General features: G+C 33.8%; 1 protein-coding gene across 1 annotated transcript; it reads right to left on the reverse strand.

Annotated features, from left to right (window-relative positions):
* Positions 1–208: 208 nt before the first annotated feature.
* Positions 209–15,903, reverse strand: LOC145602486 (transmembrane emp24 domain-containing protein p24delta3-like). Its single transcript, XM_081658712.1, has 4 exons — positions 15,569–15,903; positions 9,356–9,568; positions 637–713; positions 209–539 (listed from the first exon to the last, which is right to left on the reverse strand). Exons 1-4 carry the CDS (start codon positions 15,767–15,769, stop codon positions 395–397), a joined length of 636 nt encoding a protein of 211 aa, XP_081514838.1. The 5' UTR covers positions 15,770–15,903; the 3' UTR covers positions 209–394.
* Positions 15,904–16,955: the final 1,052 nt, after the last annotated feature.

The following is a 16,955-nucleotide window of genomic DNA, read 5'->3' on the forward strand; positions in this document are numbered from 1 at the left end:
TTGACACATGGAATATTACCCGTTGTTAACCCATATAACAAGTCATGACTTAATATTGAAAGAGTAACCATAAAGTTTGGCTTATTTTTGAATTAATTAAAGTTAAACATAATATTGGAAAACCACCCAAAGTTCAACTTATTGTTGTTAATTTTTCCAAATTAATATACTAGGATTATTCAATACAATTCCTTTTAATATCATCCTCTACAACGTAAAAATCTCTTTAAATTGAAAAATGGAATGGAACATGAGAAAGGGATAAGTGTAACATACAGTAAGAGGACAGAGGGTATTCGTCGCATCAGAAACATGATGCTATTTTCACCAAAATTTAAATTAGGATGTTTCAAAACTATGTTCCTCTTAACATAATCTTCTACAGTGTAAAAATCTAGATAAGCTTCTTCTTTTGAAAGTAACGCTTCAAGTACAATAATTGGAAGCCAGAAACTGTAATGCAAACTGCTAAGGACATTATACTGAACATTGCTACCCTGGTATTGGTCTTTTCACTCACTATCCTCATTTCGGCTTCCCTGAAAGTACAAAGCAAACATTTTTATACAAATGCACTGATAGTGACAGCGTGGATTGTAAGTTTTAATGATTATACAAATGTATTTCCGGTATTACCTGTTTTTCAGATACAGTAGATTCTCGTGAATGGCTTCCACTGCTGCCTCAAGTTTCCTTAGCTCGAGCTCAACACCCTGCAAGAAAAAGAAAATTATCATATATCCATGCAATCCTGGGAGTATTGGAAGATAGTGTCCACATGCAAAAGAATCTACCTAGATATACAGTGTCTATTCTTTCCCTCTTGAAAGTTGTATGGAATGAAATGTTTTTCAATCACTAGCTAGTGTAATGGAACCAATTTTAAGGTCAACCAAGATAAGTCACAGTTTATCCTAGAGAAGGCTGGAGAAAATATAGAAATCACTAGTGCAGTGATGATGGTTGAAAAAATATATCTCTACAAACATTATATTGCAGCTAAATTCTACTACAAAAGAATTTTGAGGGGCAGCCAGATTTTAGACACAACCAGATGACAAAGATCACTTCAAGCAAAGTAGGCCAAGTGTTGTTCAGCTTCCTTCCTCTTAAGTATTTTTCCCCCATTCAAGTGTGTATGGGGACTGAGGAGTACAAGTTAGATGTTACCAATCTTCGCATTATTATTTCTTACTGGAATTGCAGCAGAATTAAGATGTGTAGTGGGCAAAGACTGAGGACAAAGGATTTAAAAGGTGTGTCTGTGTAGCATTAAAAGCCTCCAAAAATGGGAGCTATGTGGTAGATTTGGAAAATTCGAACAAATTCCACAAGGCCATATACACTTCTAAACCCACACATTCAATCAATACACACACAGGCTAGGGATTTATATGCTCATTATTTTGTCACGTAGTGAGTGCACAAGATGTGAACACTAAAATCCAATGATATCCAAATAATAGGACTGTATGATCTTATGATGCAAACATTGCCAAAAGACCCAGATTGGGTTCAAATTTGCACACATGCAAGATCAGGCAAAATTATTAGAATTGTTCAAAGAATTGTTTGAATCAGTTGGAACATTAAGAACCAGTAACAATCCTTTATAATGTCTAAAAAAATATGCGAACTAAAACATAATAAATCTCTAACCCTACTATGGTCACAAAAAAAACAACATTTGACTAGTAATGAATTTTTTTTTAGGAAAAATTGCTCCCATTAATCTGAACTTTGCCTCATCCGCCGAAAATAATCCCAACTTTCGTTTATTATCTATTGCACCGAACTTTGGGGGGTATTAATTTTCGTTGCACCCAAATGACTTGCAACCGGTCAATCAGGTAAACATTTCTGAATTATTTTTTTTTGCACACGTGTCAATATGTAATTGGTTGAAAAAAAATAGAGAAAATAAAAAAAAATAAAAAAAAAAATCCTAAAACTAACCCAGCTGCCGCACCTCCACCACCACACCACCACCATCGACAAATGCCCTGCTCACCACACTACCACCACCGACGCACTCCCTTCCTAGCCATTACTACCGGAAAAACCATCAAAGGCCTAACCGGCCGTTTCCCCACCAAAATTGGGCACCAAAAGTGGCCACAACGCAACCCCCTCCCTGAAATCGACCACGTAGATTGGCCACAAATGGCCAAAATTGGCCGATGTTGGGGCTGAATACACTACACCGGCCGATTTCGGCCGTTTGTGGCCGATTTCGTGGCTGATTGTCGAAGGGGTAAGGATTGGGCGTTGTTGGGAAAGGGGGTTTCGGGGGTGGGGAGGGGGTTTAGGAGGTGGTTGGGCTGCTGGGGAGGGGTTTTCGGGGGTGGGGGAAGGGAAGGGGTGGCTGGGCGGCGGTTTCCGACAGTGGGGGAGGAGTTTTCGGGGATGGGCGCGAATTTCCAGCGGGGTGGGGTGGTGATGCAGTGTTTTCCGGGAATGGGGGGTGGTGGCTGGGTTTGGGAGTTATTTTTATTTTTTTTTAATTTTTGTTTTTATTTATTTTTTCTTTTTTTTTATTTTTTTTGGACCTATCACGTGTTGACACGTGTCTAGGTAATCTGCTACATCAAGTTGGATGACTTGTTGGGTGCAACGAAAATTAATACCCCCCAAAGTTCGGTGCAATAGATAATAAACGAAAGTTGGGATTATTTTCGGCGGATGAGGCAAAGTTCAGATTAATGGGAGCAATTTTTCCTTTTTTTTATTTCTCTCATCTACTTTTTCTTCACACATACAAACTAAAAAAAAATCATAGGAGCCAATCAACAGTCACATAAAGTAACTTAATAATGAAAAGATTATATCAATTATTAATTTTGTTCCAGAGATAATACAAATAAGCATTAAATGTTTTCAAGTATATTAATAAATGCATAAACAATTTGATCCTAGAAGGCCTTCCCATCCAAAGTAGGATCCTAATCTTGATAGCATTGCCAACATGTGTAATAGTGGGCCTCAGTGGCTCATGGGCGAGACAAAATTGTTGATTTTGCACAAGTATGGACACCACAACCGCCACTTAATTTAACCAACCACCATTGAAACTACCAAAGTCATCCCACCACCACTGAAATCAATCAATTACAGGCATAAACCATGATCATCCTTCTTCCACCATTGCCGAATACATCTTTTAGTCAAAACTTAAGATTCTACCACTGAAAAAACTACTAATAACACCGCAATCACCAACTACCACAATGACACAACCACCACAACACCCCAAAAGAAAAGAAAAATATTTCAATCTCCAGAGAATTCTTCCAATTTTAGATTATTGATTGTTCTTTTGAACGGTTGAAATTCATAGATAAACGCAGCAGAGAATAGTAGTGGTTGGTGCTTAGTGTACCGGAAGAGAAAAGAAAAGAAAGAATTAGTGTTGGAATGGCACTCAAGGTTTCAGCAGCAAAAAAGAACTAGGCAAAAGCACGTATTAGTAAATTGGACTTAAGGCTGGCCGGAAACAAATTAGCAAGAGCACAATGTTTACATAGATATTCAGAAGAGCAGTTTAGTAATAGTCACAGCTTGGCCAGTCACCGGTGTATAAAAAAGAGTGCCTTCTTAAAAAAAAATAGAAAATGCACAAAGGAGCACAAAAGGAGATATGAGAGCATCGACACTACTTTTGGCGATATTCGAGTAATGTTCACTTGATTAAGATCTAAAAATATTTGAGCTTGATATGAATTATTTAGATAATTTTCCCCGTGTATGGGATGCGACTTAGGTTGTATTTATTCTAGTTATTATCTTGTAATTAATCCTAGCCTTTCATTTTGTATGGTTTAGATTTAATGAGCTTTAGGGTTTTATGTCAAGTACTAGTGCCTCCTTATAAAAGGAGTTAATTTATGATGTAAAACTTAGACTTGTTTTGATTATTGAAAATATGGGATTTTATCTCTTCATTGAGTTCTTTAAGATCTCTCCTTTGTGGTAAAATCTCAATCTTTATCAAACTTTGTGATTGATTAGATTGAAACCCTTGTTTCTCTAGACTTTGTGACTAGTGAATCAAGTTATTTTTGCTAGATAATCTTACTTGGTGTTAGCATATTTTAGCTTGTTCTCTTAGATCTTCATCCAAAGACCATATCTTTATTTCTTTTGCCATAAAAAACTCACATTTCCCCAATATTAACACCACCATTTCATTATCACCATTAACCATCATCAACATCAAAGCGCACTAATTTTTCCCTGATTTATTTTACTCCTGGGGCCTCTTTTGATTCACTGAGCTGAGATGAATTGAACTAATTAGATCTTAACTAAAGTAAACTAAATATTTTATGAGAGAAGGAAATTAGGAACTGAAAATAAGCCAAAGCGAACAAGCCCTTGCTGTGAGAATCAACACAAGCGCCACCAACGTCTCCTCTCCATCAGCCCGTCAATTTCCCAGCAAGAAACCATCATCAATCACCATTTTCTTTCAATTTTCGCCCAAAATTTGAAGACCCGCACAAAAATTAAACCCATTCCTCCATTTTTCAAACCAACACGGATAAATTTGTTCAAGCGCCGTCCTTTAAGCCGCTTCCAACACCGCATTTTTGAAGCTCTACCACCAGCCACCACCACTACCAGATTTTAAACAGGCTTCATTCGGGTTTCTATCGGGCCGCATTTGGGTTTGCTCTTGTAGAACAGAGGTGCGTATTGAGTGGGTCGAGAATTTCACCAATTTTTATGCCTTGGTTTGTTTTAGTGATATATGATTGATAAAATAAGTAGTTGTATTGTTGAATTATACAAAGTACTAAGGATAGGAAATTTAAGTTGTTGATATATTTGAAAGGGATTTTACATTGTTGTTGGCTGAGAAAAAAAATAGTTGAATTCATGAGTTCTTGCAACTATAATCAGCTAGTGTGTTCTGATTTTTTTTATGACTCAAGTGATAGGATGCATCCTTTTATGAATGTGGAGTTGTTTGTAGAAAGGGATGATCTTGGCTCCATCTTTGATGGCCAAGTTGATTTTATTGGACCCCCTATTTTTGATGAAGAAATTGAATTTGAATTTAATGTTCCCTCTCCATAGTTAATCTTGTCTTCTATCTCATATGCCTCCACTCAATGACTTTTATTTATTACTATGTGGGAACAAGTGTTAACAAGAGAACATGTGAGTTCATTTCTATGTTGGGATTATCTAAGAATGGTGATTTTATTTTCAAAGAGTCAAGGGATTGGCTTGGACATTCTAATTGTGCATTCGCTTAGATGATGATCACCTTGTGTTTCATATCACTCTACTCTAGGTTTTGTTGTTTGGATGTTTGATCCGAGAGGTTTGATTATGATACTTCTTGGTAACAAGTGATGTTTATTTGCTTTTAATAAACGTCGTCTCCATTCGCTTGATCATGTCGGGTTGATATTACCTCTAGGAATTGAGGACAATTCCTTTAAAAGAGGAGGGGTTTGATACGAGAGCATCGACACTAATTTTGGCGATATTCGAGTAATGTTGACTTGATCAAGATCGGAAAATATAGAGCTCGATATGAACTATTTAGATAATTTTCCTCGTATGTGGGATGCGACTTAGGTTGTATTTATTCTAGTTATTAACTTATTATCTTGTAATTAATCCTAGCCTTTCATTTTGTATGGTTTAGATTTAATGAGCTTTGGGTTTTATATCATGTACTAGTATCTTCTTATAAAAGGAGTTATTTCATGATGTAAAACTTAGACTTGTTTTGATTATTGAAAATATGGGAGTTTTTCTCTTCATTGAGTTTTTTGTGATCTCTCCTTCGTGGTAAAATCTCAATCTTAATCAAACTTTGTGATTGATTAAATTGAAACCCTTGTTTCTCTAGACATTGTGACTAGTGAATCAAGTTATTTTTGCAAGATAATCTTACTTGGTGTTTGATTATTTTAGCTTGTTCTCTTAGATCTTGATCCAAGATCATATCTTTATTTCTTTTGCCACAAAAAACTCACAAAAATTCCTCAAAAAATATCATTGCTCTTCTTTTTCAGATCAAAAGGTACCTTGGAGAACATAAGGTGCATGACAGTCTAGAAACCCTTATTGCCTCGATGCACTTTAGGCTATCTAAACACTAAGCACGGATAATTTACATGTGTGTGGAGTTGTGTCTTCAAAAACCAACACCTTAGTTTGGTTTTGGTATGTATCTTATGGAAAAAAAGGCAAAGCATTAAATTGTACTTATTGATGATCATGGTCACGTGATTTCCGATATAAACTTTTTTTTTGTTCATTTAAATAGATATCGGGCCTTATTCTAGTAGTATTACATATTTTTCGGGTAATAGGAATAGGTTTATATTGGCAGTGGGTTTGAAACAATAGAATATCTTGTAGCTTGTGGATTTAATTCTTTAATGTAATATCACATTTTAACTAATTAATCTCAGGTTATATAATCTTCAATTATTGCTACATATCTTAAAATTTACCCCCATTCAAGGGTTTGGTGTGTGATCTAAAACTTACAGCATATGCACATCAATGTTCCGTTGAAAACCAAATCACCAACCAAGACCTGACTCCAGTCCAAACACAGAAATAAAAACATGAATCTAAACACGAAATACATCGAACCAAACAGAGACAGAAATAACATACTTTACAAGTCATGTCTTTCCTCATTTAACACCATTAAATAGTCACAGGTAGTTAGTAAAAGGTAGCCCTAGCGTAATCTCAACTTTTCAATCACCATTTCATATAGGAAAAATAGAAGTTTGTGAGTAAACGCAAAAAAAATTCCAAGTAAAAAATTAATCACAACCCTAGACATTGCACTAAGTTTCAGAAAAATTTAATAGTGGGCACCGGAGGGGGAATTTTAGAATATAAAGTATAGTAAGTGAAGATATATTTATTTGTCACTAGAATAGGGAAAAAAAAAAAAAAAAAGGGGTAGTGTAAGTGGGGTCAGTAGGAGAGAGAAATAATAGAATATTTGTACAAGTAGGGTTAGTGGGAAGAGAGAAATAATAAAAATGTAGTACTGGACCCTTACCAAATAAGGAAGTGTTGTAACTAGTACAAAATAGATAAAAAAAAAAAAAAAAAAAAAAAGGAAAGTGTTATGATTAATATAAAACGAAAAGGATAATATTTTACCCTTGCATGATTAGATACGTAAATATATCTTCACATTAATCTCAAGGCTATAGATGCTAAAAGAATTATTCACTCAATGATGTTGAATCTTTCATCAATGTCCTCTTGTGCGAGTTGGAAGTTGTATATATATATATATATATATGTATATATATATATATGTATATATATATATATGTATATATATATATATGTATATATATATATATGTATATATATATATATGTATATATATATATATGTATATATATATATATGTATATATATATATATGGTTGAGATCCAATGAGAAGGATCTTAAAATGAGAGAAGGATGAGAAGGAACAAATGTGCATATATTTTATACTAAATGTGCATTTTTTTTATATTGAATGTGCATAATTGTGTTTCTGATAAAAAATTTTAATTTTCTGGAAAAACAAAAATTATGCACATTTGTTCAAAAAAATATACACATCAAATTTGAGTCAATTTTTTTTTTTCACATTTAGTTCAAAAAATATGCACATTTAGTACAAAAAATATGCACAAAAAATCCTTCTCATTTTAAGGAACTTCTCATTTGACCATATATATATATATATATATATATATATATATATATATTGAGATCATGTGAGAATTGATCGCACTCCATCTAATGGCTCACATAGCACCCGCTCTCATTAATGACATTCTTGTAATTTCGCTGTTTTTAAACTTTTTTCCAAGTTTTTTTAACTTTTAAGGCAATTTCATTTACTTTAAGACTGATTTCATTTACTTATTCTAAATTTTCATTTACTTTTGAGAAATGAAACTGTAAACTACTTTATAAAGTTAAAATATTACAAAAATGTCATTAATGACACGGGAAGCATGTGAGTTGTCCGATTAACATGATCTAAGGGCCTACATTAGTTCCTAGTTCTTATTTTAGCCTTAATTCTCATTATAACTTGGTTCTATATATATAGGGGGTGGGGGGGTTGTAATCCAATGAGAAAGATGAGAAGAAATCCTAGCCATACAAATCATTTATTCCAATAGACCATATAAAAGCTAAAACAATCCCAAAAAAAGAAAAAATTCAATCTAACCGATACTACTAATGCCATCCATTAACTCCATATGCCGTTTCCTTTTTCCATGAATAAATCAAAATAATTTTTTCATTCCTCATTAAATTTCCCACTTAATTTCATAATTCCTAGATTTCTTACTCTGATTCTAACCTGACCGTGATAAAGTTCTCAAACTAATTTCGTCAACGACACTACAACAAATTAAGAGGTACAGAGTGACTAAATAAATTCACAATTGTAATTAAATGATGATAATTTTGATATACTTGTCCCTAAGTTTTGCGTATCTAATTCAAAGGGATGCACATTCTCATTAACACAAATTCACAAAAGGATGCACATTCTAATTAACACTTGATACAACAGAGGATGAGAGAGAGAGAATAAAAGGTTGAATGAAAGGGTCTCACATGTGAATGAGTAATTATTATTGGATTTAAAGTTATTCAAACGCTAAATTAAATTTATGCATATTTAATTAAAAATGCACAATTAATTTGAATTCTTTCAGTTGAATACATGTAACATCTTAACGTAAATAGAGGATGAGGGAGAGAGAAAAGTATAGTCTCTTATGTGAATGAATAAGTGGATTAGATATTATGCATATTAAGAAGTAAGATTATGCACATTTTATTCAAAATTTATGCATATTTAGTCATTTAGTTAAAAAAAAAATGCACATTTAATACAAAAATTATGCACATAAAATCCCTTCTCATTTTGAGGAACTTTCCATTTGACCCTAAAAAAATAAAAGCCATAGCTATTTAAAAAATAAATAAATAAAAAAAAATTGTTGAGGCAGAGAGGTGCATGGAGTTGAATTAAGGAGGGATTTCCCCATTAGTTCTCATATAGTAGATCCTATCATTTCACAAACTTGAATATTTTAATAGCAATTTTTACGTAAGCCAAAAGTATTCTTATCAAAGAAGCCTAGGTATATCAATCCTTTATAAAAGCGACTTCTCTAAGTTATTGATTTTCCTATATCTTGAGAAAAGTATATTTGATAAAGAAGACAGAATTATTCCTTTTTGTTTTTTTATATCAACAGCCTCTACACCTGGGGAGTAACATCAGGGACATATAATTACAAGAATTAAGAAATGGCAAGCCAGAAATATTAAATTTTATACCTCAATGTGCTCTTTCCTTGCAACTGATTCCCAATCCTTTGCAGCAACTCCAGTTCTCCAGTCAAGATTGACACTCACTTCTGAGCCTTTTGGATTATGACCAACCACCGAGAAACAAGCCAAATAGTTACCAGCCTCATGGGTAGTAAATGCAAATTGGCCATGTGTAACATTTTCCTTGGAGTGAAGATCGTTGCCATACGGTGATGTTACCTGCAGTAAAGGCACATATACACAAGATTTATCATTGTAAAATGAATACATACATGCACATACACTAGATACAATTTAGATTGATAAGTTTAAGTTTTTCACAGCAAAATTAAATTATTATATGAAACATCGTATCATGAAGGAACACTTTGCTATTTTACTGTGGGCATAACTACCTCCCACGGCTGATAGGCAAAGCACATAATACTCATTAATTTAGGCAAAGTTCAACCCAATCAAGGACTCTGCAGCTTTATTTCACCTTATTGTGACAGCCAGGCAGCAGCACTCTATTTTCTCTTTCAACAACACATATTAATTACATTTGTTTCTTTAATCAATTTTGCTTGATAATAATAATTGTTTGCAGTAAGTTCTGCTAGGTTCGCTGCTTCCACAGTATCATAACACATAGCCGTTATACTAAACCTCACATCCAATCACAAAAAGTACAGGGAAGTGTAATGTTCACACGAGCATTTTTTCTCTTGAAACACCCACATACAGAGAAGAATATACTGATCCCTAGAGCATCCAAGCCATTTGAGACTTCTCCTGAAGAAAGAGCCATCTTTGATGCACTAAGAGTTTACTTTTAGTCCTAATTTCCAGGCTAAAATACAATTACATTACTAGGAAAAGTTGAAGATAAAAATGGATTCTGGCTTATTTCCCTAAAGCCAAAGCCAATACGGAGTAGCACAAGTTTAAGAATATTCTTATTCCTATATATATAAATATATATATATACAGGCCATGAGCATTAACCCCATACACCAATCATAGTCTCATAGAACAGTGCAATGAAACCTAAACAACCTTACTTAACAGCTTAGAATCCATAACTTAAAATTTTCAATAAATTCTACATTGAATGCAATTGAATGCAATGATCTAACTGATAGCTCAAAACTCAATTATGCTAACAAAACTCAGTTGGACCTCGGAAACTGTTGATTTTTTTATGAACAGATTCCACCACTATAGGGTGGGAGTAAATGAAATTTAAGCACTAGCACCTAACTTATCTAGGTGATGCGCAAACCAAAGAGGAAGGAAGCCAAGGGAAACTATGAGCAAGAAGAATAATAGCAGCAGTCACTGTGCAAATATTAGTAGCAGAACAACCTTTTCAAAAAACAAGATGAAACTCCAAGGAATAAGCTAAACCAGGTATACTTGGGTATTTCATCAATCTCCATAGGATGTTAGGAAGCTTGAAGCAAAACCCACCAGCTGTAGTGACATTGGTACAAAACTACAGTTGATATTCCTTCGGCAGAATCAGGTCCAACAAGATGTAGATTAGCTGCAGTAAGTTCACCAGGCCTATGTCACCTAACTTTATTACTCCTAGCCAATTGGATGATGTAAGGCCTTGTTTAGTTCACCTTATTTTTACTTATTTCAGAAAAAATAAGTTCAAATCAGATCACATCAGAAAAAATAAGTTCAAATCAGGAAAAATAAGTTCAGATCAGATCATATCAGAAAAAATAAGTTCAGATCAAATCAGATCAGAAAAAATAAGTTCACATCATATCAGATAAGTTCAAATTCAATACAAATTATTATTATTATTATTATTATTATTATTATTATTATTATTATTATTATTATTATTATTATTATTATTATTACATATTATTATTATTATTACTATTATTATTATCATTACTATTATTATTATTATTACATATAATTATTATTATTATTATTGTTCAAACAATAAACGATAATAATTAAATTTTCATTATAAGCTCCAAATCATAAACGTTTACAAATATAATTTCCATCATAAGAAGCTCCAAATTTCCTTCGCTATATTAAGTTGTACTTCGTTCATTAGGCCTTACGATTCTCGTTAAACAAATCATAATCTGCTCTTGGTTCGATTTCTATACCACTATCAATGGGTATATCCAACTCATGTAATCGAATAAAATTGTGAAGTGTGAATGCAGCAACCATAATCGCCAATTGATGTTTAGTGTCCATATTTGGCATCATTGTGAGTATTTTCCATTGAGATTTGAATTGTCCAAACATCTCAAATCATTCCAATGATTTGTTACTAGTTTGATATTGAATTGCTTTCCACATTTTACGATCAAAGTACTCACTATTCTATCCCAATTAAGCTTTAAATATCCAAATTCTTTCATCTCCAAGCATATGTCCAACAATATCCCCGTACATTCTTCATACCATGCTACCCAACCATGCATTACACTATGATAAAGAGCACTTTGGAATCAATATTTCATGCATAAATTATAGACATTAATGTTGAATTGGCAGCAGGATTATAATCAAAAGGATTCTTTTGAAATAAATGAACTGAAGATAAAATATTAATTGTGCTTACATTTTCATCGATATTACTTGCATTAGGTCAAATGTAAAATTCATGAAATCAAATAAATGTATATTTTCCTACATTATCTAAAAACCAATGGACAAATGATAAAATTAATGACATAGAGTGTTGAAGTATTTACCTATGATGGATATAAAAGACAAACAACCTATTGAACAAATGAATAGAAAAATATTTTAGGAGATTGATTTAGAGTGTGAAAATTATGACACTAAGATGTTGTTTTATATAGGAAAATATAGGTGTTACCCATAGTTGTTCGGAATATTGATAATTTTCAATATTTAGTCAACCATTTTACATTACCAAAAAATTTGTAAAATTCCCGATAAAGCTATGACAAATTTAATCTGCAATTTAGGTTTTTTAGGATCCTATTTTAATACTTTCTTATAAACATATTCATTTATGATGTTGGATATTATAAATAATAAAATTATCAAATATTACAAGTATATTACCTTATACTATCTGATAATATTAATACTTTTAGGTTTCTTTTAAAATATTTGTAAGGGATTTAAAATATTTTATAATAATAATAATAATTTTCCTAATAATAATAATAATAAATAATAATAATAATAATAATAATAATAATAATAATAATAATAATAATAGAACATTAATATGTTTTAAAAAAAAAACATTAATATTGATTAAAATAAAAGTAGAATATTGAAATAATTAAATTAAGTTCAGATCAGAAAAAATAAGTTCAGATCAAATCAGATCAGAAAAGATAAGTTCAGATCAGATAAGAAAAAATAAGTTCAGTTCAGATCAGATCAGAAAAAATAAGTTCAGATTAGAAAATATAAGTTCAGATAAGATAAGATAAGATCAGATAAGATCAGCTAAAATCAGGTTAACTAAACATGGCCTAAAGAAAGGATCATGCGGGAAAATTCTAAGCTCCGGCAGAAAGGTGCACATTTTTGATCTGATTCTAAAGTCTGATGATCAGGCCTGAGTTGCACTTAAGTAGTTAAAGGGCATCACTTTAGTCGCTGCAGCAACAGTCATTGTTCATGTTATTAAATAACAGCCAAATAAGTATCATATTGACCAATCAGGTGTTAAACAATCTGAGTTGCACATAGGCACCTTAGAAAGCTGCCATTTTGGTGTTCTGAAGAGGCTTCACAGAATTAGTCAAAACAAAGGAAAATTTAACACAAATAATCCCAACTATATAGGGTTTTCTCATTTTAATCCATACTATTGTTTAACTACGATTGATGTATAAAAAAGCTCAAGGCGCGCTGATACGGGAAGGGTTATGCAGCGCCTAATGCGCGCCCAGTGTGCCTCTTTGAAGTGAGGCGCACTACATAAACAATTAAAAAATTGGCAAAAATTTGCTTCAGCCTTACACTTAATCAAAAACGCCTTGCCCAGACCAGATTAAGAGCTTACCCCCTATTGCCTTGCGCCTACGCATGCCTTAGGCGCGCTTTTTCAAAAACTCACTGTCATAAGGGCCTATTCTGATTTACTGTGATTGGAGCTGAGCTTACCTGTTTAAAGAGGTAAGCTGATGACATGGCATAAAGTTGTTGCTTTTCCTATTTAAATAGAAACCCTTGTTCATTAATTTTAGGTTGGTTTCTTTCTCTATTTCAGTGGAAAGTTATAAACCCAAAACTAATCCCAACATATATGGCCCCTCACCATCAAGAATTGGATCTAACTCAGTCCTTTGCAAAAAAATTTGGTTAGTAGAAAAAGAATAAGGGGAAGTTATCGCATTTCCTAGGTAAGTTCTCCAGCTCTAATAAAGACTTAATTTGTGTCCACATTTAATGTCTTTGCGAACACACTAATGTAATTTACAGCAAAGGCATCATCTTATACATATGCTCATAAACCAGAAGCCGGAAGGATTTATATCTTCATTAAGTGCAATTACTAGATATATAATGGATTAAATTATGGAGATAATTAAGTTCGTTCTTTTAGCTCGTCATTAATAGATCTTTGGACTAGTCAAATAGTCTAAAACTTAATAGAATGGATCCTATAAGGTCACACAAAAGGGTGCTGGATTGAACAAAAAGAAAGAAGCCCATTATTAGGCCTTGGCAGATCATATGGGATTGAAGAGGGAATAATGTGGGCTTGGTTTGGGCTCTAATTATACATATGATGTATAAATAGAGACCTTGCATAGGGTTTGATATAACACAATTACCAGTCAATTGTGAAAACCCTAATGCCTCACGCAATCTCTCTCTCACTCTCTTCCTCACGTCCGTATAGTAGTACGGCAGCTGGTGCAAGGTGGTGCACGGTGGCGGTGTAGTGGTGTTCGTGGTCGGTTTTCTCATCCTCTTTCCGTAGAAGGTGGTTCGAATTGTTCGTGCCCAACTACCTATCAGTAGTGGAGGTTCAATCCTATCCCGTGAACTATATAGAGGAGCAACGCTTGGGACTTTATTATCTCCCTGATTGTGGAAATCACGCGTCAGTCAATTGCTTGTTGAAATCACGCGTCAAAGGTATGTATTATGAGATTCTTTATGTGTTATGCTTGTAGATCCTGTTTAGGTGCAAACGAATATGATTCGTGAAATTCCGCATTTAATACCTAAAACCCTACAAAGCCAACTACCACAAGTATAGCATAGATAATGCTGGGATATGGAAACTCCAATTAAGAAAAGAATAATCAAAGAAACAACATTTTAACATTTCGAGCAACCCTAGTTTAATTTTCAATCGACCCACTTTTTCAATTTACTCACAATTGAATAATAAGTTAATGACAAAACAAGGAGAAACATCTAAAGTTATCAGTTTATTCAAAATTGAGCTTTCAATTCGTCCAATTGGACTAATAATAGCAATATATGCCCGACAGATAAGCATCTCCCAAAGCCAAATGGTTATTGCATTTCCTGTCTGTCCCCATCTCTTCATTAATTACAACTAAGTTGGCCAGCTATGACAATAACTTGATCCCTAATGCCCTTAGCAACATCCCACACAATAATTGTGTTTGCGCACACTAACAACTACCGACAAAAGTTGATATGCTGTGATTCCTTTACAAAGATCACAAAGTGTCAAGTACTATGACTACTATCCAATAAATATGATAAGAAATAAACTTCAAGTCCAAGAACCAAGAAAAAGCACTCCCAAGGCTAACATACCAATATTCGATACTAACTTCAGTCAGCTTTAACATTATAACCCAGCAACTTAACAATCTAATAAAACAGTCAATTAGGTAACAAAACTCACGAAAACTCGTACTTTCTAAGATGGTAAGTTATGTCGGGGTGGTACTCGTGAATCAAGACCTAAGATCGAATCCCATCTACATCTTCGCCTTTGCGGCTCATCTAAGATCGAATACACTAATCAAACCTATCCCTATTAACTAGAATAACGTAAAAATCCAGCTAACATTATTGACTAACTAAAACAATCCAGAAATTAACATCCAGCCGATATCTTTGACTAATCAAATACCCAATCAAGACGAATCGAGTAAATAACCATCCACAAGAACAAAATCGGAAAAATACAGATACCCAATACAAAATCGCATCAAAAAATTGAATAAAATTAAAAATAAATCACAAAATATAATAATAAATTGGGAGATTTACCTTGACAAAAATGGTGGGTTCATGAGATGTATGATCATCGGAAATAACATAGTAATCTGCTAAAACAATGACGTTGGTCTGAATTTCTTCAGAAACACATTTAGAGCCAGAAGCAGGTAGATTTAGCCAAATTGATGAACCCAATTGCCAAAAATTAGTTGCCCAAATCAACCAAATCAAACACAAGTTTAATTTCTTCATATTTTCTTCTCTCTTTTTCTGTGTTTCTCTCTTTCGTGGGAATTGGGATCTTCGCTAATGTGTTTCAAACTATCGTGTGTTTAACTCAATCTGAATGCAGAATAACAGGTGTTGGCGTGTTGCTAGTTGCTACGTTCGTTCAACTCCAATTTCTTATTTCCCAATATTTTTTTTTAAATATTATTATTATTACTACCTCTGGTCCAATTTACTCGCAATAAAGAAATATTTTATGTGTCACAAATAATACCCTTTTGTTACGAGTAAATTGGACCGGAGGTATTATTATTATTATTATTTCTCAAAAACAAAAGTCATACAACCTACAATAAATTAGTGGGAAGTCGAGATACAATCTGGGTCCCACTCCTCTAGCTATAACAGAACATACCCTAGTAAAAATATGTGCTACAACACGCGTCCCAATGTCTTGAGTTTTCGAGAACTTCTGAATCCGCTTCAGCAATGCAACAGCGTCCTTTTCTAACTCCCTAAGAGAAGAGAAAGAGAAAGGAAGGAAGCCATATCCAATTGCTTGACAACTGGATACGTACTTGATTCGCTTCCAATTGGCCGCATCAGTCGCTACCCGTCCAGGAATAAAGTCAGAAAGCCCAGATTGTGTCAATGGAGAAGACCCTGTCAAGTCAACATAGACATCGTGACCACGATCCCATGAATAAAGTAACACATCTGCAGGTCTAAGAGCCCCATTGTTCCCTCCAGATAACCCAATGCCCACCTCCTTTCTAGATGAAATCCCTGACCGATAACAAACATCAACAAGGGTATCCCGAACAACATTATGCTGATATTTAATGCCCACAATACCAGCACAAGACACCGCGTGATCACCGAAAATATCCTCAACAAAAACCCTTGAACAAGCAGAGCACGACGTCGTGATAGAGAACAATGGAACACCCAACTGGTAGCACAGCACACAGCGATAAGTCTTGGCGTTCATCGTTTGACCCAACCCCGAAATAGGAACCGCCTGAAGCCAAGCAGAGGTGTGATCACCCTGCTGTGATTTCCATAATGCTGATCGTCGAGGAGTTAAAGAATAAGTAGATTCTGCCGAAGCGGTAACCTTTGTGAAAAACATCTCTGCCAATTTCTTCATGAGTTTAGGGGCAGCGACCTCACTAGGATTACTCAAAATGTCAGACTCCACTGTTCCATT

Source organism: Chenopodium album, chromosome 1 (genome assembly GCF_948465745.1).
Source record: "Chenopodium album chromosome 1, dcCheAlbu1.1, whole genome shotgun sequence".
In the NCBI taxonomy this organism is placed as follows: Eukaryota; Viridiplantae; Streptophyta; class Magnoliopsida; order Caryophyllales; family Amaranthaceae; genus Chenopodium; species Chenopodium album.